Source organism: Pseudophryne corroboree, chromosome 6, assembly GCF_028390025.1.
Source record: "Pseudophryne corroboree isolate aPseCor3 chromosome 6, aPseCor3.hap2, whole genome shotgun sequence".
NCBI lineage: Eukaryota > Metazoa > Chordata > Amphibia > Anura > Myobatrachidae > Pseudophryne > Pseudophryne corroboree.
The window spans coordinates 189768980-189794201 of record NC_086449.1 but is presented as its reverse complement, the minus strand read 5'-3'; the positions used below and the strand labels follow the sequence as shown (position 1 = coordinate 189794201).

At 46.3% G+C, this 25222-nt stretch overlaps 1 protein-coding gene across 2 annotated transcripts in view; it reads left to right on the top strand.

Moving 5' to 3' along the window:
• SPG11 (SPG11 vesicle trafficking associated, spatacsin) overlaps positions 1-25222 on the top strand; it is a 103566-nt gene that overhangs the window by 62189 nt on the left and 16155 nt on the right. For both annotated transcript variants that reach the window (XM_063925491.1, XM_063925490.1), the window contains 13 exons: positions 3396-3593; positions 3858-3965; positions 4064-4229; positions 4336-4550; positions 5065-5797; positions 6558-6691; positions 6816-7014; positions 12857-12994; positions 13184-13317; positions 14295-14402; positions 14508-14676; positions 14938-15026; positions 15641-15796. In XM_063925491.1, coding sequence (XP_063781561.1) covers positions 3396-3593; positions 3858-3965; positions 4064-4229; positions 4336-4550; positions 5065-5797; positions 6558-6691; positions 6816-7014; positions 12857-12994; positions 13184-13317; positions 14295-14402; positions 14508-14676; positions 14938-15026; positions 15641-15796 — 2547 coding nt within the window. The remainder of the gene's footprint in view (positions 1-3395; positions 3594-3857; positions 3966-4063; positions 4230-4335; positions 4551-5064; positions 5798-6557; positions 6692-6815; positions 7015-12856; positions 12995-13183; positions 13318-14294; positions 14403-14507; positions 14677-14937; positions 15027-15640; positions 15797-25222) is intronic.

Sequence of the window (25222 nt, the reverse complement as noted above, 5' to 3'; positions counted from 1 at the left end):
CAGAGAGGAACGGGTTTTTATTCCAGTCTTTTTGTTGTGCCAAAGCCAGACGGAACGGTCAGGCCGATACTCAATTTAAAAGTTTTAAAACAGTTTCTAAAAATATACAGATTCAAGATGGAATCAATCCAGTCGGTCATTGCAGGTCTGGAACAGGGCAAATTCATGGTGTCCATGGACATAAAGGATGCATACCTGCATATTCCAATTTGGGCTCCCCACCAAGCTTACCTAAGGTTTGCACTGGTGAGGGATCATTACCAATTCAGAGCCCTGCTATTTGGTCTATCATCCGCGCCGAGGATCTTCACAAAGATAATGGCAATCATGGCGCGGGGTTGAGAATGTTGGGAGTCACGATCATACCCTATCTAGACGATCTTCTGATCAAGGCCTCCTCTCAAGAGAAGCTGATCAAAGATGTTCAGACGTCTCACCGATTTCTCATTCAACACGGATGGATTGTGAACTTCCAGAAATCCAACCTCACTCCGACTCAACGAATTCAATTCCTTGGTCTCATCTTGGACACTGTACAGTTAAAGATTTTTCTGCCAGAATCCAAGATCAAGGATATACAGAGGTTAGTAGATCAAGTACTAAGGACACTGTCAGTGTCTCTGCGCCTCTGTGTACAACTTCTCGGAAAAATGGTGGCGTCGTTCGAAGCTCTCCAGTACGGCAGGCTTCATTCACGACAGTTCCAGATGAACCTCCTTGCTCAGGGAGCCGGTTCACACTGGCTTCTTCATCGTCTGATCCGACTTCAACCACACGTACGAGTCTCCTTGATTTGGTGGTCGTTACACAAGAATCTCGCAGCAGGGAAAAGATTCGGGATATGGAATTGGAGAATCCTGACAAGGGACGCCAGCCTCAGGGGTTGGGCTGCCGTCTTCGAGGACCATCAGTTTCAGGGACGATGGCCGTTACAGGAGAACAGATTGCCCATCAACATTCTCGAACTAAGAGCAGTTTACAATTCACTTCTCCTCGCCGAAGACTTAGTCAGGAATCACTACGTGAGGGTACAGTCGGACAATGTCACAACGACGGCTTATATAAACCGTCAGGGAGGAACAAGGAGCAGAATGGCGTTAAGGGAAGCCACAAAGATATTGGTATGGGCGGAAAGGCGAAACATCATACTCTCGGCGGTGTTCATTTCAGGTGTGGAGAACTGGGAAGCAGATTATCTCAGTCGACAGGACATGCACCCGGGAGAGTGGTGCCTGCATCCACGGATTTTCAACATGGTGGTGAGGAGATGGGGTCTTCCTCAGGTGGACCTCATGGCGTCTCGGCAGAACAGTCAGCTGCCCCGTTATGTGTCCAGAACAAGGGATCCGGCAGCAGAAGGAGTGGACGCATTGACACTTCCTTGGGGGTACGAAAAGGTTTATATCTTTCCACCGTTTCCACTCATTCCCAGGGTTCTGAAGAGGCTGAAACGAGAGCGAGTGTGGGCGATTCTAATCGCACCAGATTGGCCACGCAGGAGTTGGTACTCGGATCTACAAGGCTTGTTAGCGGACAAACCGTGGCGGTTACCTCAGAGAGAGGACCTGCTATACAGGCTGCGTTTAACGGCGTGGCTATTGAGACCAGGATCTTAAGTAACAGGGGGATACCTAGAACGGCTATTCCTATGATGATTGCAGCTCGAAAACCGGTCACGGCCGGGCATTACTACAGAATTTGGAAGAAGTACATCCACTGGTGTAAGGAACGTGGATGGAATTCGACGTCCTTCCACTTATCCAGACTTTTACTTTTCCTTCAAGCCGGACTAGACTTAGGTCTGCGCCTGGGATCTCTGAAGGTTCAAGTGTCGGCTCTTTCCATCCTTTTTCAACAGCGGTTGGCAGCCTTACCAGAGATTCTGACCTTTTTACAGGGGGTTCTGAGAATACAGCCCCCGTTTCATCCTCCCACTGCACCGTGGGATCTCAAATTGGTATTAGATTTTTTGAAATCACCACTCTTTGAACCGTTATCGAGAACAGACCTGAAACATCTCTCTTGGAAGGTAACGTTGTTGCTAGCCTTGAGTTCGGCTAGGCGGGTTTCTGAGTTAGGAGCCTTATCATGTAAGAGTCCTTTTTTGATTTTTCATGAGGACCGGGCGGAACTCCGTACAAAAGCGGATTTCCTTCAGAAAGTTGTTTCGGGGGTTTCATGTAAACCAGCCGATTGTGGTCCCATCTTTCCAGGGTCTGGCAGATGGGGATGTATCCTTGGATGTTGTCCGAGCGTTGCGGGTGTACGTACACATTACGTCGTCCTTTAGAAAGTCCGACCATTTATTTGTCCTGTATGATGGGCCAAAGAAGGGTTGGCCGGCTTCTAAGCAATCTCTGTCCAGATGGATTAAACTTGCCATTTGGCAAGCTTATGTTTCCTGTGGTAAACAGCTTCCTGTACAGACGGGTGCTCATACTACCCGGTCGGTGGGTGCCTCCTGGGCGGCTGCTAGAGGTGCTTCCACGACTCAACTTTGTAGAGCGGCGACGTGGTCCTCAGCCCACACGTTCGCTAAATTTTACAAGTTTGATACCTTTGCGTCCGAGGATTCTAAGTTCGGACGTTTGGTTTTGCAGGCAACAGACAGCACTCCCTCCCTAGGGGATAACTTTGGGACGTCCCCTAATGTCTAAGAAACTCCAGTGTTCCCTAGTGGATGAAAGAGAAAAGAGGATTTTGGTACTTACCAATAAATCCATTTCTCTGAATCCTCTAGGGGACACTGGACGCCCGCCTCGGTGCTGTCAGCCTGCTGTGTTTGTGTTATTGTTCAAACAGTTCGTACAAACGGTGTTAGTTTCGGTTAAAGAAGTTCTTGGATGCTGTTTGTTATGTTGTACGGTTCGGTTCCTCGCCAGGTGCGGTAGTCTCATGTCCTATTCTCTCAGTCACATTTTCAAAACTGAGGGAGGAGGGATGTGAAGGGGGAGGAACCGGCTGTGCAGACAATACTGATTTAGATTGTGCCTCCGGTTTGCAAGCTTCACACCCCTTATGTCTAAGGAACTCCAGTGTCTCCTAGAGGATTCAGAGAAATGGATTTATCGGTAAGTACCAAAATCCTCTTTTTATCACTGCTTAGTACATGTCCCCCTAAGATGGCGATTGGGCTGCTTTTTATTGCTTCTGCTTAGTTTAACTTGTCAAACCTTTTATAATCCCGTGATAATCACACACAAAATATGTGAACCCCAGACTTAATGGAACAGTGATATTACTGTAGGAATAAAGGTCAGTGTAGACTTTCCTTCTGACACTGTAGGAATAAAGGTCAGTGTAGACTTACCTTCTGACATGACTGTCTGTTTCATTACTCACACTTGTTCCAGTTAAGGAACTATTCATCGTTTTCTCTCCCGTTCTTCCTGTAGGAAACTGACTGTGTCTCCTGTCTTTGTGCTTGGATTGTCACTTCAGTGGATGCTGCCACATACTCGGAGGTCACACTCACAGTGACTGATACTGTAGATCGTTCATGGAACATGGAAGACCTCACGCAGCTTTGGGATATTTTATTGGGAAGGAAGGACAGCAGAACGCTGCACAAAGCATTCAGCATATTTGTGGAGGTATCTTAGGGACTAGGATGGGAGAATTGTATCTGGGAATGTGTTCAGTAGAAAGTGTCTAATGCATGGGCTGGAGGGGAAGGAACATCTACTGAGAGTGGGAGGTGATCCATAGAACATGCAGAACACAAGACAAGTAACAGTGGGAATAGAAACATGGATCAAGGATAAGAAGACCTTTATTTCCCTCTAAGGAAGAGAACTATAGATGGACCTATAACTCTGTAAGATTCAGTAAGGTTCCTGCTGTAATGTGTCTTGTAGGATTCTCCTCTGCTGCTCTTGCTTGAAACATATGAGCTTTGTCTGCAACACAAGAATTACTTGGAGGCCAAAGAACGTATGCTGGATTTCCACAGCTGTATGATGAGTGTAAGTGAGCTATGATGCTTCAGTAGAATAGCGTTATCCCATCTCCTATTTAATGTTTATGCTGGGGAATAGTATGTAAAATATTTTTCTGCTCGTAGCTCCAATCTCTGGACAGCTCCTCCCTTCATCCAGTTCCTGTCCTGTGGCTTCAGACACGAGCCTCTCAGCTCCTGCACCTGCTCCTCACCCAGAGCCAGACTCCATATGAATTGCAGAAAGTGTTGCAGCTTTTGTGTGATAGTGACAGCCAGCATTTCTGCACAGGTAAAACACATTTCCACTACTCATGTAATGATATTAAAACTCACTGTTCCTATTACTATCATTATTATTGTTATTATTACTGATGTATTTCTGACTGATCTTATAGGTGTGGATCTGCACAAACTTAGCACTCTCACTCGGATCCTAGAAGACCAGTCTGTCCTCATTAGCAAGGACCTTCTGTGTGACTATAGTCCTGCAGCACTACAGGTAGAATGCCAGAGACTGCTGAAAATATTGATAGAATCCGGACACTTCTCTCTGGCTCATCAAGTAGCTGAACTGGCGGACTTACCCACTGACAATTTGGTTATAGAAGAGGTAAGTTTAAGAGAACGTCCGTCTGAAAAGTCTGTCTGTCCTCTCACATGCATTTCTTTTCTCTGACCACCTGATCAACTCTGACACACACCCCATCTCTCTCCCATATATAAGATATTCTAAATATAAAATAACAGCTGATTCTATATGAAAATATGCATCTAATCCACATATTCACAAGTAAAGGTTCCTGGGCTGATAGAGAGATATGTTTGCATTGTAGCTGCCATTCCATTCTGTACAAGTGCATGTTATTGTTTCATGCTTTGATCAGTTTAAAAAAATCTCCTTCTGTTTTTCTCCAGTAGGGTTTGGGGTTTGTGTACAAATATATAACCCCCCTTCACACACACACACACACACACACACACACACACACACACACACTATTCACAGTTTTGCTCAAACGATAGCTCTTGAATCTTTTATACTTAGGTATGTACATACTGGCATTTTAATTTAAAGGTTCTTGAAATGAAACGCATCACTTATACATTTCTTATTTTCTGAGTAGGTGTTACAGGAACAACATCTCCTTCAAGAGATTGGACAGTGGGCATGTCCAAAGAGTCGTGCACAGTACTGGCATAAGTGTCATAATACGTTCAGCACCAATCAGCTATCCCCAGCAGTAGCGTCCAACTTCTTCCAGTCTCAGGCTTCCCGTAGCACTGCTCCTACAGTGATTATGGCAGAACAGATGGAATCACTGGCAGAACAGGAGCTTTTACTGACTCTGGGTGGACATTGGCTCTCTCTCAGTGAATGTGTTCCTCTGAGAACTTTGGAAGATCTAGAGCAACAGATCTGGAAGTGTCGTATTGAGCGGGAATTATTAAATATGACTTGTGGATCACGACTATTGTCAGTGCTTTCTTCATTCACTGGTCTCACCCTAGAGTTCTCCTTCTCCTGTCTGCCTGCATTCAACACACCTCTTCTTCTTGATATTGCTAGTCTTCCACCATTGCGTGACGTGACCCAAGGCAAAAACAACAGTACAGACTCCCGGGTACTTCGTAGTCTGATAGACCAGCTGCTTGATGACAGTAAGGTGCATGAAGCTAGCCGGGTGTGCAGATACTTCCAGCTGTCTCATCGTGATTTATGGCTTGTGTTGAGCTGTAGAGCACTTGCATCGGGGGAAATAACAGTCGATCAGCTGCATCCTAATATCCAGAGCATCCTTACTGAGGGCATAGATGCACAAGACAACATATGGACCCGGAAGAAGACATTGCAGAGCTGTAAGTGTAAACAGATGCAGTTTATCTTTCAGAAATGGACCTCTCTAGTAATGGGGAGTTGTGCGCATTCTGTTCTATTCCGTACTAGGGTCCAGGGCACTCCTGCTGTCTCTCACTTTGTCTCTGGTGCCATGCATAGGAGGCTTGCATCCTTATAACCCAAATGTTTGTCAATGTACTTGTTAAGATTTCTGGACTCTTGTCGCTCAGATTATCTGTTTGATCAGTTGATTTCCACCAAAAGGAATCTGGAGCCTCCTCTCAGTCCATCTTCTGCTGGATTAGGGTACTATAGCAGATATATTCTATGGGGGAGTTACTGTCTCCCTCTGGAACTAGGGAGGCTCATTTATCATGTGTGGTGTGATATGGGGCTAAGACCACCTACCTTGTTTTCACTGATGGTCCCCTCTCTGCCGCAGAAGAATAGAGGATTTCCTGTTATATGCTTTTCTCTGAGGCTGTAGTGTGACACACATGGTGAATTATTTCAAGACCATCCAGTCCTTTTCTGCTCCTTCAACCTACTGTCTGTGTCCCCAATGCAGTCCCCAGAAAGGAATTTAATGGTAAATAACAACAATGTAATTATGAGGAATTCCTCCAAATATATTATTTTCCTGGTAGTTGTTCCTGCAGCATAGTAAAACTGCAGAGTTGTATCCTGGGACCCCAGTAATTTAGGTGATACTAGCCACATATTACTGTAACAAACACTAAATTTATCTTATTTTTCCATACCTTGTACTTTTGTCCCCAGCCTCCAGTCTGGAGTCTACATCTTCTCAGACACCCATCAGTCCTGTAATCACATATCTTGAGGTCCTGAAAGATGCTTGCACTCATGGAAAGACATTTTGCAGACAGCTGCTGTGCATGTATGAGCTTAGTCAGGTAAGTGTAAGTGAAGAAGGGTGTGGCCAATGCATCATTTAACAACTGTTGTGATATGTGTGAAAGACAGTGTTTCGAGCAATGTAATGTTGTTGTTCACTTTCACTCTTGCGAATTGTTTTAGGATCTCGGATGTTCCTTCTCAGAAATCTCCTCCCGAGATCCGAGTGAAGTTCTGCGTACTCTGCTGTCCAGTTACCGCCTTGAGCTCAGCGACAGAGCACAAGCAGTCATCAGCTCACATGGTCTCCCCCCAGAGACTGTAGCACAGATAGTGGCTGAGGAGAGTCTAAAAATCTGGAGGACACTAGACAAGGAGGGAGGTTGGTGTTGGTGTAGAGAGATATTAGTGTAACACTGTCATCCAGTGATGGTTTTTCAGGAGTTATGGTGGGAGGGTAAGGGTCCATGCAGGTGGAGGGCCCAATGCCATTTTCTCTAACGTCCTAGTGGATGCTGGGGACTCCGTAAGGACCATGGGGAATAGACGGGCTCCGCAGGAGACAGGGCACTTTAAGAAAGAATTAGGAATACTGGTGTGCACTGGCTCCTCCCTCTATGTCCCTCCTCCAGACCTCAGTTTTAATCTGTGCCCGGACGAGCTGGGTGCACCTTAGTGAGCTCTCCTGAGCTTGCTAAATAAAAAGTATTTTGTTAGGATTTTTTTATTTTCAGAGAGATCTGCTGGCAACAGACTCTCTGCTACGTGGGACTGAGGGGAGAGAAGCAGCCCTACTCACTGTGGATAGGTCTTGCTTTTTAGGCTACTGGACACCATTAGCTCCAGAGGGATCGAACACAGGAACGCACCCTTGGTCGTCCGATCCCAGAGCCGCGCCGCCGTCCCCCTCGCAGAGCCAGAAGCCGGCGTGAGAAGCAAGAAGACTTCAAAAGCGGCGGCAGAAGACTCCAGTCTTCATATGAGGTAGCGCACAGCACTGCAGCTGTGCGCCATTGCTCCCACATTAAACCCACACACTCGGGTCACTGTAGGGTGCAGGGCGCAGGGGAGGCGCCCTGGGCAGCAATTAGAGACCTCTTGGCAAAGTGGCATATATACAGTTGGGCACTGTATATGTGCAAGAGCCCCCGCCATTATTTTACACAAAATCGCGGGACAGAATCCCGCCGCTGAGGGGGCGGGGCTTCTTCCTCAGCACTCACCAGCGCCATTTTCTCTCCACAGCTCAGCTGAGAGGAAGCTCCCCAGGCTCTCCCCTGCAGATTCACGGTAGAAAGATGGTAAAAAGAGAGGGGGGGCACATAAATTTAGCACAAAATCAGTATATACAGCAGCTACTGGGTAAACACTAAGTTACTGTGTAATTCCTGGGTCATATAGCGCTGGGGTGTGTGCTGGCATACTCTCTCTCTGTCTCTCCAAAAGGCCTTGTGGGGGTTCTGTCCTCAAATAGAGCATCCCCTGTGTGTGTGGTGTGTCGGTACGCTTGTGTCGGCATGTTTGACGAGGAAGGCTATGTGGAAGCAGAGCAGGTACAAATGAATGTGGGATCGCCGCCGACGCCCGATTGGATGGATATGTGGAAGGTTTTAAATGATAATGTTACTTCCTTGCATAAAAGGTTGGATAAAGCTGAAGCCTTGGGACAGTCAGGGTCTCAACCCATGCCTGATCCTACAGCGCAGAGGCCGTCAGGGTCTCAGAAGCGCCCACTATCCCAAATTGTTGACACAGATATCGACACGGATTCTGACTCCAGTGTCGATGGCGATGATGCAAAGTTGCAGCCTAAAATGGCTAAAGCCATCCGCTACATGATTATAGCAATGAAGGATGTATTGCACATCTCAGAGGAAAACCCAGTCCCTGACAAGAGGGTTTATATGTTTGGGGAAAAAAGGCATGAGGTGACCTTTCCCCCTTCACATGAGTTAAATGAGTTATGTGAAAAAGCTTGGGAATCTCCAGATAGAAAAACACAGATTTCCAAACGGTTGCTTATGGCGTATCCTTTCCCGCCAGCGGACAGGTTACGCTGGGATTCCTCCCCTAGGGTAGACAAAGCTTTGACACGCTTATCTAAGAAGGTAGCCCTGCCGTCACAGGATACGGCCACCCTAAAAGATCCTGCGGATAGAAAGCAGGAAGGTATCCTGAAGTCCGTTTATACACATTCAAGTACCATACTAAGGCCGGCAATTGCGTCGGCCTGGATGTGTAGTGCTGTAGCAGCATGGACAGATACTTTATCTGAGGAACTTGATACCTTGGACAAGGATACTATATAACTGACCCTGGGGCATATAAAAGACGCTGTCCTATATATGAGAGATGCCCAGAGAGACATTAGCCTACTGGGCTCTAGAATAAATGCAATGTCGATTTCTGCCAGAAGGGTCCTGTGGACTCGGCAATGGACAGGTGATGCCGACTCAAAAAGGCACATGGAGGTTTTACCTTATAAGGGTGAGGAATTGTTTGGGGACGGTCTCTCGGACCTAGTTTCCACAGCTACGGCTGGGAAGTGAAATTTTTTGCCATATATTCCCTCACAACCTAAGAAAGCACCATATTACCAAATGCAGTCCTTTCGATCACAAAGAGGCAAGAAAGTCCGAGGTGCGTCCTTTCTTGCCAGAGGCAGGGGTAGAGGAAAGAAGCTGCACAATACAGCTAGTTCCCAGGAGCAGAAGTCCTCCCCGGCTTCCACTAAATCCACTGCATGACGCTGGGGCTCCACAGGTGGAGCCAGGATCGGTGGGGGCACGTCTCCGAAATTTCAGCCACCAGTGGGTTCGCTCACGGGTGGATCCCTGGGCTATACAGATTGTATCTCAGGGATACAAGCTGGAATTCGAAGTGATGCCCCCTCACCGTTACCTCAAATCGGCCCTGCCAGCTTCCCCCATAGAGAGGGAAATAGTGTTAGCGGCAATTCACAAATTATATCTCCAGCAGGTGGTGGTAAAGGTTCCCCTCCTTCAACAGGGAAGGGGTTACTATTCCACAATGTTTGTGGTACCGAAACCGGACGGTTCGGTCAGACCCATATTGAATTTAAAATCCCTGAACATTTACCTGAAAAGGTTTAAGTTCAAGATGGAATCGCTCAGAGCGGTCATTGCAAGCCTGGAAGAGGGGGATTTTATGGTGTCTCTGGACATAAAGATGCTTACCTGCATGTCCCCATTTATCCACCTCATCAGGAGTACCTCAGATTTGTGGTACAGGACTGTCATTACCAATTCCAGACGTTGCCGTTTGGTCTGTCCACGGCACCGAGAATATTTACCAAAGTAATGGCAGAAATGATGGTACTTCTGCGAAAACAAGGAGTCACAATTATCCCATACTTGGACGATCTCCTCATAAAGGCGAGGTCCAGAGAGCAGTTGCTGATCAGCGTAGCACACTCTCGGGAAGTGTTGCAACAGCACGGCTGGATTCTGAATATTCCAAAGTCGCAGCTGATTCCTACGACGCATCTGCCCTTCCTGGGCATGATTCTGGACACAGACCAGAAGAAGGTTTTTCTCCCGGCGGAGAAGGCTCAGGAGCTCGTGACTCTGGTCAGAGACCTCTTAAAACCAAAACAGGTGTCGGTGCATCAATGCACGCGAGTCCTGGGAAAGATGGTGGCGTCATACGAAGCCATTCCCTTCGGCAGGTTCCATGCGAGGACCTTTCAGTGGGATCTGTTGGACAAGTGGTCCGGATCGCATCTTCAGATGCAGCGGCTGATCACCCTATCCCCCAGGGCCAGGGTGTCTCTTCTGTGGTGGCTGCAGAGTGCTCACCTTCTCGAGGGTCGCAGGTTCGGCATTCAGGACTGGGTCCTGGTGACCACGGATGCAAGCCTCCGAGGGTGGGGGGCAGTCACACAGGGAAGAAATTTCCAGGGTCTGTGGTCAAGTCAGGAGACTTGTCTGCACATCAATATCCTGGAACTAAGGGCCATATACAACGCCCTAAGTCAAGCGGAGCCTCTGCTTCGCAACCAACCGGTGCTGATTCAGTCAGACAACATCACCGCAGTGGCTCATGTAAACCGCCAAGGCGGCACAAGGAGCAGGGTGGCGATGGCGGAAGCCACCAGAATTCTTCGCTGGGCGGAGAATCACGTAAAAGCACTGTCAGCAGTGTTCATTCCGGGAGTGGACAACTGGGAAGCAGACTTCCTCAGCAGGCACGACCTCCACCCGGGAGAGTGGGGACTTCATCAAGAAGTCTTCACACAGATTACAAGTCGTTGGAAACTGCCACAGGTGGACATGATGGCATCCCGCCTCAACAAAAAGCTACAAATGTATTGCGCCAGGTCAAGAGACCCTCAGGCAATAGCTGTGGACGCACTAGTGACACCGTGGGTGTTCCAGTCGGTTTATGTGTTTCCTCCTCTTCCTCTCATACCCAAGGTGCTGAGAATCGTAAGAAAAAGAGGAGTGAGAACAATACTCATTGTTCCGGATTGGCCAAGAAGGACTTGGTATCCGGAACTGCAAGAAATGCTCACAGAGGACCCATGGCCTCTGCCTCTCAGACAGGATCTGTTGCAATTGTATTCCTACGCTGATAAAGGCTAGGAAGGACGTGACGGCTAAACATTATCACCGTATATGGCGAAAATATGTTGCTTGGTGTGAGGCCAGCAATGCCCCTACGGAGGAATTCCAGCAGGGCCGATTCCTTCACTTCCTACAGTCGGGAGTGACTTTGGGCCTGAAATTGGGTTCCATTAAGGTCCAGATTTCGTCCCTATCCTTTTTCTTTCAAAAAGAACTGGCTTCTCTTCCTGAAGTTCAGACGTTTGTAAAGGGAGTGCTGCATATTTAGCCCCCTTTTGTGCCTCCAGTGGCACCTTGGGATCTTAACGTGGTGTTGAGTTTCCTGAAATCACACTGGTTTGAGCCACTTAAAACCGTGGAGTTAAAATATCTCACGTGGAAGGTGGTCATGCTATTGGCCTTAGCTTCGGCTAGGCGTGTGTCAGAATTGGCGGCTTTGTCACATAAAAGCCCCTATCTGGTTTTCCATATGGACAGGGCAGAATTACGGACTCATCCGCAATTTCTGCCAAAAGTGGTGTCATCTTTTCATTTGAACCAACCTATTGTGGTGCCTGCGGCTACTCGTGACTTGGAGGATGCCAAGTTACTAGATGTAGTCAGGGCTTTGAAGGTTTATGTAGCCAGAACGGCTGGAGTCAGGAAAACTGAGTCGCTGTTTATCCTGTATGCATCCAACAAGCTGGGTGCTCCTGCTTCAAAGCAAACTATTACTCGCTGGATCTGTAACACGATTCAGCAGGCTCATTCTGCGGCTGGATTGCCGCCTCCAAAATCAGTAAAAGCCCATTCCACAAGGAAGGTGGGCTCTTCTTGGGCGGCTGCCGAGGGGTCTCGGCATTACAGCTTTGCCGAGCAGCTACTTGGTCGGGTTCAAACACTTTTGCAAAGTTCTACAAGTTTGATACCCTGGCTGAGGAGGACCTTGTGTATGCTCATTCGGTGCTGCAGAGTCATCCGCACTCTCCCGCCCGTTTGGGAGCTTTGGTATAATCCCCATGGTCCTTACGGAGTCCCCAGCATCCACTAGGACGTTAGAGAAAATAAGATTTTATTTACCGGTAAATCTATTACTCGTAGTCCGTAGTGGATGCTGGGCGCCCGTCCCAAGTGCGGACTTCTTCTGCAATACTTGTATATAGTTATTGCTTAAATAAGGGTTATGTTATGGTTGCATCAGGTTTATCTGATGCTCTGTTGTTGTTCATACTGTTAACTGGGTAAGTTTATCACGAGTTATACGGTGTGATTGGTGTGGCTGGTATGAGTCTTACCCTGGATTCCAAAATCTTTTCCTTGTACTGTCAGCTCTTCCGGGCACAGTTTCCTTAACTGAGGTCTGGAGGAGGGACATAGAGAGAGGAGCCAGTGCACACCAGTATTCCTAATTCTTTCTTAAAGTGCCCTGTCTCCTGCGGAGCCCGTCTATTCCCCATGGTCCTTACGGAGTCCCCAGCATCCACTACGGACTACGAGAAATAGATTTACCGGTTAGTAAAATCTTATTTTTTAAAATGATCATGTAATTTTAAGTAATTCTGAAATAACCTGGAGGTATATTTTGTTTAATACGTAGATGCCACCAATCTCTGCTCTTGTAATTTCTTATTTATTGTGTCTTTCTATTGAAATGTACAGGGCAATTTGAGTTGTATAATGTTTCAGAGAAGAGGTCCAACTTTCTTCAACTTGCAAAGCTGTGTCCTGATCCAACGTTGGTGGGGTTGAATTTGCTGGACCATTTGGAGAATGTCCCCCTTACCGAATTACATTGCAGTCAGTACAGTATGATCATAATTTGGCTTACCCTCCTTTCACAACTATAGCTCCCTCTTGCTATTTATCAACTTAGTTCCTTGCATTGTCCCTTTTCTCAGCTTCTTCAGATCTGCCTCACACCTGTTGACTTCTAAAAACATATTGTCTTGCCTTGCCACTCAATAACCGTTTTATATTGTCTTTTAGTTATTGAACTCCTGATCTCTGCTCACGATTGCTTCAGTCTGACATGCCACTTAGAAGGCATTAGGCGTGTCCTACAAGCCTGTCGCCACCTGACAGAGATGCATTTGGCACCCAACCAAGAATATAGCCTCATGGTGCGTCAGCTTCCTCTATGTCCTTATGTATAATTAACTTAATGTGTTGTTATTAGTCATGCTTGAACTATTTGAACCAGTTCAAAATCTAACCTGTCTAGATGGACAACCTCAAACTTTTAGTTGAATCAGTTTGAAAAAAAGTTAGATTTATTTTGTGGTTTAACCACCAGGATGTGTAATTGCTAAGCCAATAATGTGAATTTTAGGTTTGAACTGAAGTCTTAAGGGGCCTACGCACGGTGTGATATTTCTGCCGATATGGACTATATAGTCCATATCAGTAGAAAACATAGTGCATATCACACCGTGTGTAAACGGCTTGTGATACCGATGCGCGGTTCCGCGGGATCGGCATCACAAGGAAAAATAGTGTATGCAGGCAGGGTCGATATTGACTATATTGGAGGTTCATGCCTCTGGACACAATATAGTCAATAATGGCCGTTGCACAGTCTGTGTGCAGCATTAGGTCGGGTACACACTAGAGCCACCTGGATTTGTTCCGACGTTGGAACGAATATCCATCAGCCCAGATTATGTGTACACACTGGGGTGATGCTAATGATGGTCGGAACAAACATGTTCCGTCCTTCATTAGCATACTACCGGAAGCTAGCGACAACGCTTGGTTTTATGTGCAGAACATACAACCAAGCGTCTATTGCTAGCGACCATGGGACAGCGCGATGTAGGCAAGTGTTGGGGCAGGGAAGAGAGAAAAAGGGAGGGGGAATGGAAACCAGAAAGGAAGGGGGGTGGGGGTGGGGGGTAGATTAAATCCAGGCATTACAGCTAGTGTGTGGGACAACTTTAGCCATGTAAACTGAAACAAGCTTGGACATGGTTGAAATTTTTTGCTGTGCTCAAATTCATGTAAAAGGTCTCATCTATCTAAAAGTATCACTCATTTTTCAACATCTAGTTGTAACCAGTTCCTCTTAGCACTGACCGATCTTTGTCTTGCTGCTCCTCAGGTTAGACTACTGTCTGGAATTGGTCGGTATAATGACATGGTTTACGTGTTTGATATTTTACATAAGAACCAACACTTTGAGGTTCTGCTGCGGAAACAGCTTGATACGGTGAGCATTGACTTGGGCTGTACAAGGCTGCATTCTGAAAGTTTCCAGTCAACGATAATTATTAGTGAGATTTTTATCTGTAAAATGTCTGTGTTGTGCTTTTAGAAGGGGGGACTGCAAACTGCACTTCTGGAATACATTAAGCGCTGCCACCCGGGGGACAGCGAAAAGCACAACATGACTGCCCTCTGTTTCAGTCTGCACCGAGATATCGGCCACAACCACGAACATGCAGCAAAAATCCAGCTCCGATTAATTCAGTCCCGACCATGGGGTGAGAGTTATAGAGATCTGTGTGCTAGAGAATCTTTTAGCTTGATTGTCGTTGTCTATATCAGGAGTGTGTGAGCCAGATAACAGCACAGTATTTGCTGGATAATAGTTAAATATGAGCATTTCCTGCTGACTTATTTATGTATCTGAAGGATAAGACCATAGAAGCTTATTTTAAATGGTTTTATCTGAACAGATTGCACCTATAACCATAGGCACAGTGTGACGTTCTCAGACATATGGCATGTTCTGTATCTTGCAGAATATTGGATGTCTGACCTGAGAGAGCTGAGATCATCCATTATGAAAGCACTCACACTATTAATTGATGCTGCTGAGAGCTACTCCAAGGTAAATAGATTCATGATTGACTCTTACAGTATAGGATACACGTGTTTTTGGCTCATCCAACACTTTATTACAACCTTTAGTATTCAAATCAGTATTTGGGAATATAAGTTGCTGGTTCTCCACACAAGTTATCTAATAAGTGTTTCCAGAGGAGAATGGACATTAGAAAAATGCCATTTACACAGGAGACATGTACGTCCGTACCCCACTCCCTGCATATTTAGCGTATAACACTGGTTCCTACTGGCACAAAACACATGCCATCCAAAGTCACTTATCCTCAGAGTTTTATCTGAATATTTTTCCCAGGTAGCATAGTCTAAAGGCCTCCCTATCGCTACTTATTGTGCTAATGAGGCCTTCAGTTTAAGCAAACCTTAGTATATGTTTAAATTATAAGGAAATAATTGGTCTTTTGCATCCATATGTAAATGTAGCTGAGGCTAAATTATTTAATTGTACTTAGGACTGAATAAAGACTCTATAATATTATTCTGCTGAAATAGGGGAGATACTAATAATGCAGAAATTGGCAGGTGGGGAAGTAGATAATTGGGAAGATAAAACTAAATGGTTATTGGTAATGTACCTATTTCTTTATGATTTGCATGCAGGATTCTTGTGTACGTCAGTCCCTGCGATGTGCCCGTCTCACCCGTCTCCTGACTCTGCAGCTTCATCTGTTGAACAATGGCCACCAAACCAAACTCATTAATTTGGATATAGAGAGCTTGATGGAGCCCATCTTGGCGCTACCACGGTTTTACCAGGTGTGTGCAAATACTTACAGAAGCATTGCTGGTGTCTGGGTAAATGTGTAGGATTAATTACTTGTCAATTATATTGGAAACTATCCATGAATGCTCTATATAAGGAAGGTGTAGACTTCCATCTTAACCCCTTGGTACAGGTTGAAAAATAGGATTTTAATACCTACCGGTAAATCCTTTTGTCGTAGTCCATAAGGGATATTGGGGAAAACTAGTACAATGGGGTATAGACGGGGTTCAAAGGAGCCAGTGCACTTTATATTTCTTCAACTGGGTGTGTTGGCTCCTCCCCTCTATGTGCCCTCCCACAGGCAGTTATAGGTAAAAACGTGCCCGAAGGAGAAAGGACATATATGAGAGAAGGAAACATGATAACAGAAAAGGTGGTGAGATTTACACACCAGCACACCACTAACATACAACAACCAGCAACGGCTGGTAACAACAAATAGCAACCGCTGAACAGGTAACTAAAGAACAAGAACCTGCAGAAAAGTCCACGCACTGAGGCGAGCGCCCAATATCCCTTATGCACTACGAGAAAAGGATTTACTGGTAGGTATAAAAATCCTATTTTCTATAGCATCCGTAAGGGATATTGGGGAAAACTACTACTTCCCCGACCAGGTAGCAGCTCGGCATAGTTGCAAGGCCGAGACTCCACGGGCAGCCGCCCAGGAAGAGCCCACTGATCTCGTAGAGTGGGCCTTCAGAGACTTAGGAACAGGCAAGGCTGCCGATACATAGGCCTGTTAGGTAGTGAGCCTAATCCAATGAGCAATAGACGGCTTTGAAGCAGGGCAACCCTTCTTCTGCGCATCATAGAGCACGAACAAGGAATCCATCTTTCTGACCTGAGCCGTGCGCTTGACATAGATTCTCAAGGCACGCACAGCATCCAATGCCTCCGGATGAGCAGAAGCGTCAGTAATGGACGGAATTACAATAGGTTGATTCAGGTGAAACGTGGAGACAACCTTCGGCAGGAACTGCTGTCTAGTGCGGAGCTCCGTTATGTCTTCGTAAAAGACCAAGTACGGACTTTTACACGATAAGGCCCCCAATTCTGAGACACGTCGAGCAGAAGCCAGGGACAGTAACATCACCGGAGATCCTGACAACTCAGGAAGTCCGCCTCCCAGTTGTCCACACCCGGAATGAAGATCGCTGACATGGCTCTTGCATTTCTTTCCGCCCAGAGGAGTATCTTTGACACCTCTCGCATGTAGGCTCTGCTTTTTGTCCCTCCTTGTCGATTGATTTACGCCGCCACCGTGGCGTTGTCCGACTGCACCTGGATTGCGTAATCCTTGAGCAGAGGAGAGGCTTGAAGCAGAGCATTGTAGATCGGCAGAATATTGATCGGAAGGAGGCTTTCATGGGCTGACCACCTGCCCTGGAACTGCTCCCCTTGGGTGACAGATCCCCATCCCCTCAGATTCGCATCCGTCATGAGGAGGGTCCAATCCTGAATCCCAAAACTCCGGCCTTTCAGGAGATTGGAGGACTAGCCACCACAGGAGGGAAATCCTGGCCTGAGGTGACCGTTGAATCATCCGGTGCATCTAGAGATGTGAGCCGGACCACTTGCTCAGGAGAGCCAACTGAAATGTTCTGGCATGGAACCTCCCATACTGGATCGCCTCGTGTGAGGCAACCATCTTGCCTAGCAATCTTATGCAAAGATGTACGGACACTCAAGTAGGTCGGAGCACCATGCGGACCATCTCCTGAAATGTTTTTGCCTTGTCCTCTGGTAGAAACACCTTCTGGGCCACAGTATCCAGCAACAACCCCAGGAACAGGAGCCTCTGAGTTGGCTCCAGGTGGGACTTCTGTAAGTTGAGGATCCACCCATGGTCTGACAGAAGATGGATGGCGCGGTCCATATGGAGCAACAAAATCTCCCTGGATCGTGCCTTTTATCAGAAGATCATCCAGATAAGGGACCACATTGACCCCCTGGACCCGGAGTTGAAGCATCATCTCTGCCATCACTGTCGTGAATACCCTCGGGACTGTAGACAAGGGCAGTGCTTGGAATTGGAAGTGATCATCCAACAGGGCAAATCGTAGGTACGCCTGATGAGGCGGCCAAATCGGAATATGGAGATAGGTGTCCTTGATATCCAAGGAGACCATAAATTCCTGTTCTTCCAGGCCCGCAATCACTGCTCGCAGGGGTTCCATTTTGAACTTGAACACCCTCAAATAAGGATTAAAGGATTTCAGATTCAGAATGGGTCTGACCAAACCATTCGGCTTCGGCACCACAAACAGGTTTGAGCGTGGGACTGGACCAACTTTCGGATAGCCTGTTGCAATGTAACTTGCATATCGTCCAAAGCTGGTAAGCCTGAGTTGAAAAATCGTTGAGGGGGAGTACTGTCGAACTCCAGCCTGTAGCCCTGAGAAACAAGATCTCTGACCCAGGCATCCTGGCAGGAAACCTCCCAGATGCGGCTGAAGTGACGCAGTCGAGCTCCCACCTCGAGATCCCCTCGGGGTGGGTGGGCACCGTCATGCTGAGTCCTTAGTGGAAGCAGAACCGGTGGATTGTTCCTGAGAACTGGTGCTTACCAGTTTTCTGGACTTACCTCTGGTGCCTCTAGCCGCATTGGAGACACCTCTGGCCTTAGATCGAAACCTGTGAGACCAAAAGGACTGGAGAGACGCCCCCGGATAGGAGCGCCAGAGGGGAGAAACGTGGATTTACCAGCTGTAACTTTGGAAATCCAGGTATCCAATTCGACCCCAAAAAGTAATTCGCCAGAAAAAAGGGGAGGGATTCCACACTATGTTTGGATTCTGTGTCCGCAATCCACTGACGCAACCACAAGGCCCTACCGCCGACACTGCCATGGCAGATGTCCGAGCATTGATGTTCCCCATCTCCTTGAGCGAATCACAGAGGACATGGGTAGTGTCCTGAATGTGCTTCAGGAGGGTTACCATAGTAACTAAAGGCATATTCCCCGAGAGGCCCCCCTGAATTTGAATGGCCCATGAATGAATAGCATGGGTCATCCAGCAACCCGCAATGACCGGTCTCTGTGCTATACCGGCTGCTGTGTGTATAGATTTTAGTGTAGTCTCTATCTTCTTATCTCCAGGATCCTTCATGGTAAAGGAGCCCGGGGCAGGTAGCACCGCCTTTTTAGACAGGCGAGATACTGAGACATCCACCCCAGGGGTTTCCTCCCAAAATCTTCTACCTTCAGGAGCAAATGGGAAATTGCGCAAAAACTTTTTGGACACTTGGAATTTTTTGTCTGGATTTTTCCAGGCCTGTTTGGATAAGTCATCTAGCGCTGTAGAATCAGGGAAAGTGACATTAGGCTTGTTTTGTACAAAGAAAAATGACTGCTGAGACGCAGCGTTCTCTATAGGGAGCTTCAACACATCCCTTATAGCAAAAATAAGGGGTTCAATACCCTGAGCAGCATCTGGATCCCCACTAACGCGATCCAGGTCATCTCCATCATCCTGTATATCATCATCTGTATCAGATAGTAAAGGAGGTAAACCACGCTTCTGAGGACCTGCATGAGAGAGGGGAGGGAGGGGGGGCTGTGCATCTGCCCTAGCAGCTAAATCTGCAACAGCTTGTTGCAGCAGCTGAGTTTTCTGCATATTAGCAGTGAGCTGGGATGACATATCTGACATCATAGTCTTAAGAGACCCTAACCAGTGGGGCTCTGGACCCTCTCCCCCAGCCCCTTCATTGATTTGTGAAGATTGACTGCATTGTTCACAGGAAACAGTCATTAGATAAGAGAGAGAATTTAGTGTGACATACTCTGCACAGCTTGTGTTTACCCATATTCACAGTAAGCACAATAACATACACACAGACAATTATAATGCAAGCCTACCCTACTGTATGTGAGAGAAGACACAGAGGTAGAGAGGACACCAGCACACCCTGAGCTGCACTGCCCCAGTGAGGCTGTCAGCTCTCTATAATACAGTAAACACTAACAGTTATAGTCCTAAATAGGCTCAGGATAGTGTACACAAGCGGCTCTCCTCCTTTGCTACACCCTGTACCAGATATCCAGCTTGTCTGAGGATCAGGAAGCTGACTGTTGCTGCAGTAAGCAGAGGAAGGCGCCAAAACGCCTCAGGTCCCGCTCTGAAGTAGCTCCGCCCCCTCCAATGGCGCTGGAGTTACATACATATATTATACTGGTAAGTCTCCTTTTCAGCTTAAAACATCACACAAGTGCTAGTCAAGCCCTGTTGTGCCAGTTCTACACAGGGGATCTTAGCGGGACCCCCCCCCCCCCCCTTGGGAGGGTCCCGTACGCCGCACCCGTGGTCAGTCGCACTTTGAACCGCACTTTGAACCTTCAGGCAGCGTTAGGGGTGTGCTGCGGCTGACCCCCCACCAACTCCCACGGCGCAGGTATGCTGTTGCCCAGACAGCATACCGAAAAAAAAAAAAGATTAAAAGAAATTGAAGAAAACTCTCTGGAGCTGCAGAGATGTGCATCTTCTCCTGAGGGCACTTTTTTCTAAATTGCCTGTAGGAGGGGGCATAGAGGGGAGGAGCCAGCACACCCAGTTGAAGAAATTTAAAGTGCACTGGCTCCTTTGGACCCTGTCTATACCCCATCGTACTAGTTTACCCCTATATCCCTTATGGATGCTAGAGAAATGTATAAAACAGGATTTTTATACTTTATATTAAATCTTTTTTTCCTTTTCATTGGGGTTGTTGGCTCTTTAAATACACTAATAGTGTATTTTTTCCATTTTCTCTATCATCATATTGGGACACTTGACTCAAAACTGTCCCATCGGGTGGGTATGCTCGCAGGGTTGCAGTGTGCAGCATCTTATGGCCTAAAACTGGCATCTTTCGCCACAAACACATTGAATTTGTAAAATGTAGTAAAGATATGCCACAAAAACCACATGGCTGCCTGACACAGGTGACAGTCCATGCCACACCGCTCACAAGACATTCAATCATCTCATAGAATGGGTCTTTACAGTGAAGTAATGGGTTATCCTACCACAGTGTAAGTGTTGGGAATCACATCTTTGACTCAAAGAGCAATTGTTTGTTTGGATGTAGGCCAAGTTATTTGTAGGAGAGAATGTGTAAGTGCGCAGTCAGCAGCAGCTGGTATGGGGGTGGTCACACCCTCCAATATAAAGAGAAAAGCGAATGGGGTGTACCAGCGCTGGCTGTGGTGGTTATATACAAAGACGGTTTGCTTTATATAAAATAAACTAATAACGATTTATTCGATACAATACATTATTTAAAAAAAACAGGAGTAAATGTATATTGATGCTATTAGCAACAATTTCATATGAAGATACCTCCCTATATATTGGATCACTTTTGTACGTCTACTCATATAGGTATTAAATAGTCAACTTTTTTTTTTTTTTTTTAAATACTTTATTGGACATTTGCATAAAACATATCTGGCAATATATAACATAAAGACAGAACAACAAAGAAATAATCTGGTATGTTACAGAATAATACAGTATTGTTTAGGTAAGAATAATGAAAGATTCCTAATAATTCTCAAAATTCCTAAAAAGGAGGTTGACCCATGGCAAGCGTTTCAAGAGTGTACCAAGTAGTGTGTGATATAGCTTGTCGAAGAGGGTTCCTAATGACATCCACCAGCGTTTGTACATAAGGAAGCCAAATATCGAAGAATTTTTTTAATTTTACGTTCTTTGTCAATCAACATTTCAAGCCACTCCATGTGGAACAAATATGATAACCTTGGTAGAAATAAAGCTAGGGACAATGAGTCAGTAGCTATCCATTGTGGTCTTTTTGCCCGCAGCCGCTATTTTAGTTAACTGCATGTGCTGGCCAAGTGGCGATCTAAGGGTGGTAGGTGTGTTGTGCATGTCCCAGATAGCCCATTCTGGAGATGCCACTATATCAATATGTAGGTTATCTTTAATATAGGCTTGTATTAAACCCCAAAACTTACTAACTTCAGGATAGTTCCACAAGCAATGGTAGATATCTGCCCCAGATGCACCACATTTAAAGCACTTAGAATCAGAGGCCGTGCCCATTTGGAAACGTAATTTCGGTGTAATGTAGGAGCGGTGTAGAATTTGGTAATTCATCTCAGCGTATGACGCTGATATGAGAATTTTGATGATTCTGTTTAAATGCAGCGAGCATGGCAGAGGTAGTAATAGTCGGGAAGTCTAACGACCATTTAGTCATTCCCGATTGGGTGTTCTCCCAGTCTATGGTTTTCTTAAGAAATGTGTAAAGGAATGCTGTAGAGTGGTGCACCCTAGGCGTTGCTTGTAAAATGGTGTCTATACTATTAGACTTATCCTCCGCTGTCATGGTGGTCAGTGACTTATTGATATAGCTGCGGATTTGAAAATATACGAATAATGGAATAGTAATGTGTGGAAATTCCTCACAGAGACTTGGATACGTGCGCACCTGATAGGTATCCCGACAGATCAGCTGATATGACAGTCTGATACCCTGAGCTGACAAGGCTGGCAACGTGGTTCGCACTGTTGTCCCACGGAAATTTGGGTTGTGAGATAAGGGGAGGAAAGTTGTGTTGTAACTAGAGATGCCCAACCTAGAGCGTGCTTGTCTCCATGCCATGCAAGTAGATGTTAGTAGGATGTTGTTTGCTATCTGAGGGGGAAAAGAGGACGGATGTGTATGTAGTAAACTGACTAGTGGGGTCTCTGGACAGAAAGCCTGCTCCAAGCCGGTGTTGGCGAAGATCTCCGTTTCATGTATCCAATCAACAGCATAATGATAATTTGCGGCTAGCATGTAACTTCTAAGGCAAGGTAAATTAACACCTCCTAATGCTTGCGATTGGCACAGCTTAAATAGTGAAATTCTGGGTTTTTTATTCGCCCAGATGAATTCACTAAAGGCCCTGTTAAGAATCTTTAAGTCTGTATCAGTCAACAGTAAAGGTAACATTTGTATAGGGTATAATAGTCTCGGGTAGGTGATCATTTTGAGCAATTGGCATCTTCCCAAGTAGGAGAGAGGGGTAGGTGTTTCCAGGCCTGAAAGTCAGCTAAAGTGAGCGTAATGACTCGTGGATAATTACATCTATATAGATCTGCCGGGTTAATGGGTAGTTGAAGCCCTAAGTACGTAATCGTCTAGCTAGCCCAACGAAAGGGAAACTGGTTATTCCAATTGTGAGTTGCACGAGGGTGCAGGGCTAAAGCCTCGGTTTTTGATTTATTGATTTTGAATCCAGATATTGATTCAAAGGTCGTTAATAAGGACAATAAGCTGGGAAACGCCGCCTGAGGGTTAGAGAAGTACAGTAATAAATTGTCAGCATAAGCCGTGACCTTAAGGTCATGGTTACCGACTTTGACCCCATTCCAGGTGGTATTTAGATAGCAATGTCTGATGAGCGGGTCGAAAGCAAGGTCAAAGAGAAGCGGGGAGAGTGGGCACCCCTGTCTCGTGCCTCTATGTAATGTGAAAGTGTCAGTATTCATTCCATTCACTGTGAGGAATGCAGTCAGGGAGGCATATATAGTGCGGAAGAGTCTGACAAAATCGGCTCCAAATCTTTGCCAATGAAGTACTCTCAGCAGGTGCGACCATGATACACGGTCAAATGCTTTATCAGCATCGCAGCTCACCAGCAGAGACGTCCCCTCCGGTGATTGAGCCGATGTGGTCAGCGCTGCTATCAATTGTCTAATGTTATGTACTGACGATCTCCCTTTTACGAAACCGGTTTGAGATGGATGCAATATCTTGGGCAGTACTAGTTGTAATCTATTCGCCATGAGAGCAGTTAGGAGTTTAAAGTCTTGGTTCAGGAGGGAGATTGGGCGATACGATTGAACTAGGGTGGGGTCTTTCCCCGGTTTCGGTAGCACTACCACACGTGCCTGATTAAAACTAGTAGGGGCAACATTCCCAGATATAATAGAATTAAATAGTGACAGAAGGTGGGGCGTGACATGGGGTAATAACAATTTATAGCAGGGCTGGCCAAACCAGTCCTCGAGATCTACCAACAGTTCACATTTTCCAGACCACCTAGCTGGTGCACAGGTGTAGTCATTACTAATTAAGATGTGCTGCATTCATTCCTAACTGACAATTCTACAGATCTCCAGGAGGCCTGGAAAACATGAACTGTTGGTAGATATCGAGGACCGGTTTGGCCAGCCCAGATTTATAGTATTCTGCACTTAAGCCATCTGGGCCCGGAGATTTACCGTTAGTTAATTGCTTTATTACCGTCAGGAGTTCTAGGTCAGTGATTGGTTCCATGAGGGAACACCGGTCATCCTCAGTTAATGTAGGGGAGCCAGCTGAGTGAAGAAAGGTCATGCCTCCAATGGGGTCATCCAGTGGGGCCGTGTATAGCTCCTTATAATAATCCAAAAAGGAGTCAGCAATAACTTTCGGGTCGGAGGACAGAGAAGGGCCGGTATGAAGGGACAAGGTACGGGGGGTGAGGCGTTGGCTACGAACCACATTTGCTAGGAGTTTGCCTGTTTTATTCCCCCATTTAAAGTATCTGTGTTTTTGAAAATGCAAGGCGTATTGGGCCCTTTCTGTGCAAAGAGTATCGTAAAGGTGTTTCGTCTCGGTGTAAATTTTACGGTTATCGTCTGTCGGGGAGGATAGTAACTTAGCGTAGGAGTCAGTAAGTGCCAGGCCCAAATCACGGTATCGTTGATTAAGTTTCTTACGTTTATTCGCGACATATGCAATGACGTAACCCCTCATCACCGGCTTAGAGGCAGACCAGAAGAGATTTATATTGTCTACATGTTGTGCATTGTCCTTAGTGTAGTGTTTGAAGTTTGTCTCCAAGTAAGACTTAAATTCGGGGGATGTGTATAAAGAAGGGAATCTCCAATTAAAGGAGGTTGTTGTGGGAGACTGTAGCTTCAGTGTGAACCACGTGGGTGTGTGATCAGAAATTGCTATATTTTCCACTTTAGAGTCGTCCACCCTAGGGAGCAGCATATCAGAGAGCAGCCAGTAGTCTATCCTAGTGGAAGTGGCGTGTGGATGTGAATAGAATGTGTATTCCCGCCCAACAGGGTGTTGGTGTCGCCAGGGGTCTACCAAATTGAGCGAGGTCGCTAGGAATTGTAATGAGGTCGGTACCGAGTAACTCCGTCTACTAGATGCGTCCGATCTGTCTAGGGTCGGATGAAGTGTGGAGTTAAAGTCTCCCCCAAGTATCAGCCCACCCTCCGCCCACTCCTGAAGTCGGATGTAAACATCTGAGAAGAAGGCATTATGGTCCGAATTGGGCGCGTAGAGGGTCACTAAAGTGTAGAGCTCCCCTTCTAACTGTAATTTTATAAACAGAAACCGGCCCTCTTCGTCAGCATAAGTGTCTAATATGGAGTACCTGAGAGATTTGTGAAATATAACTACCACACCCCGTTTCTTAG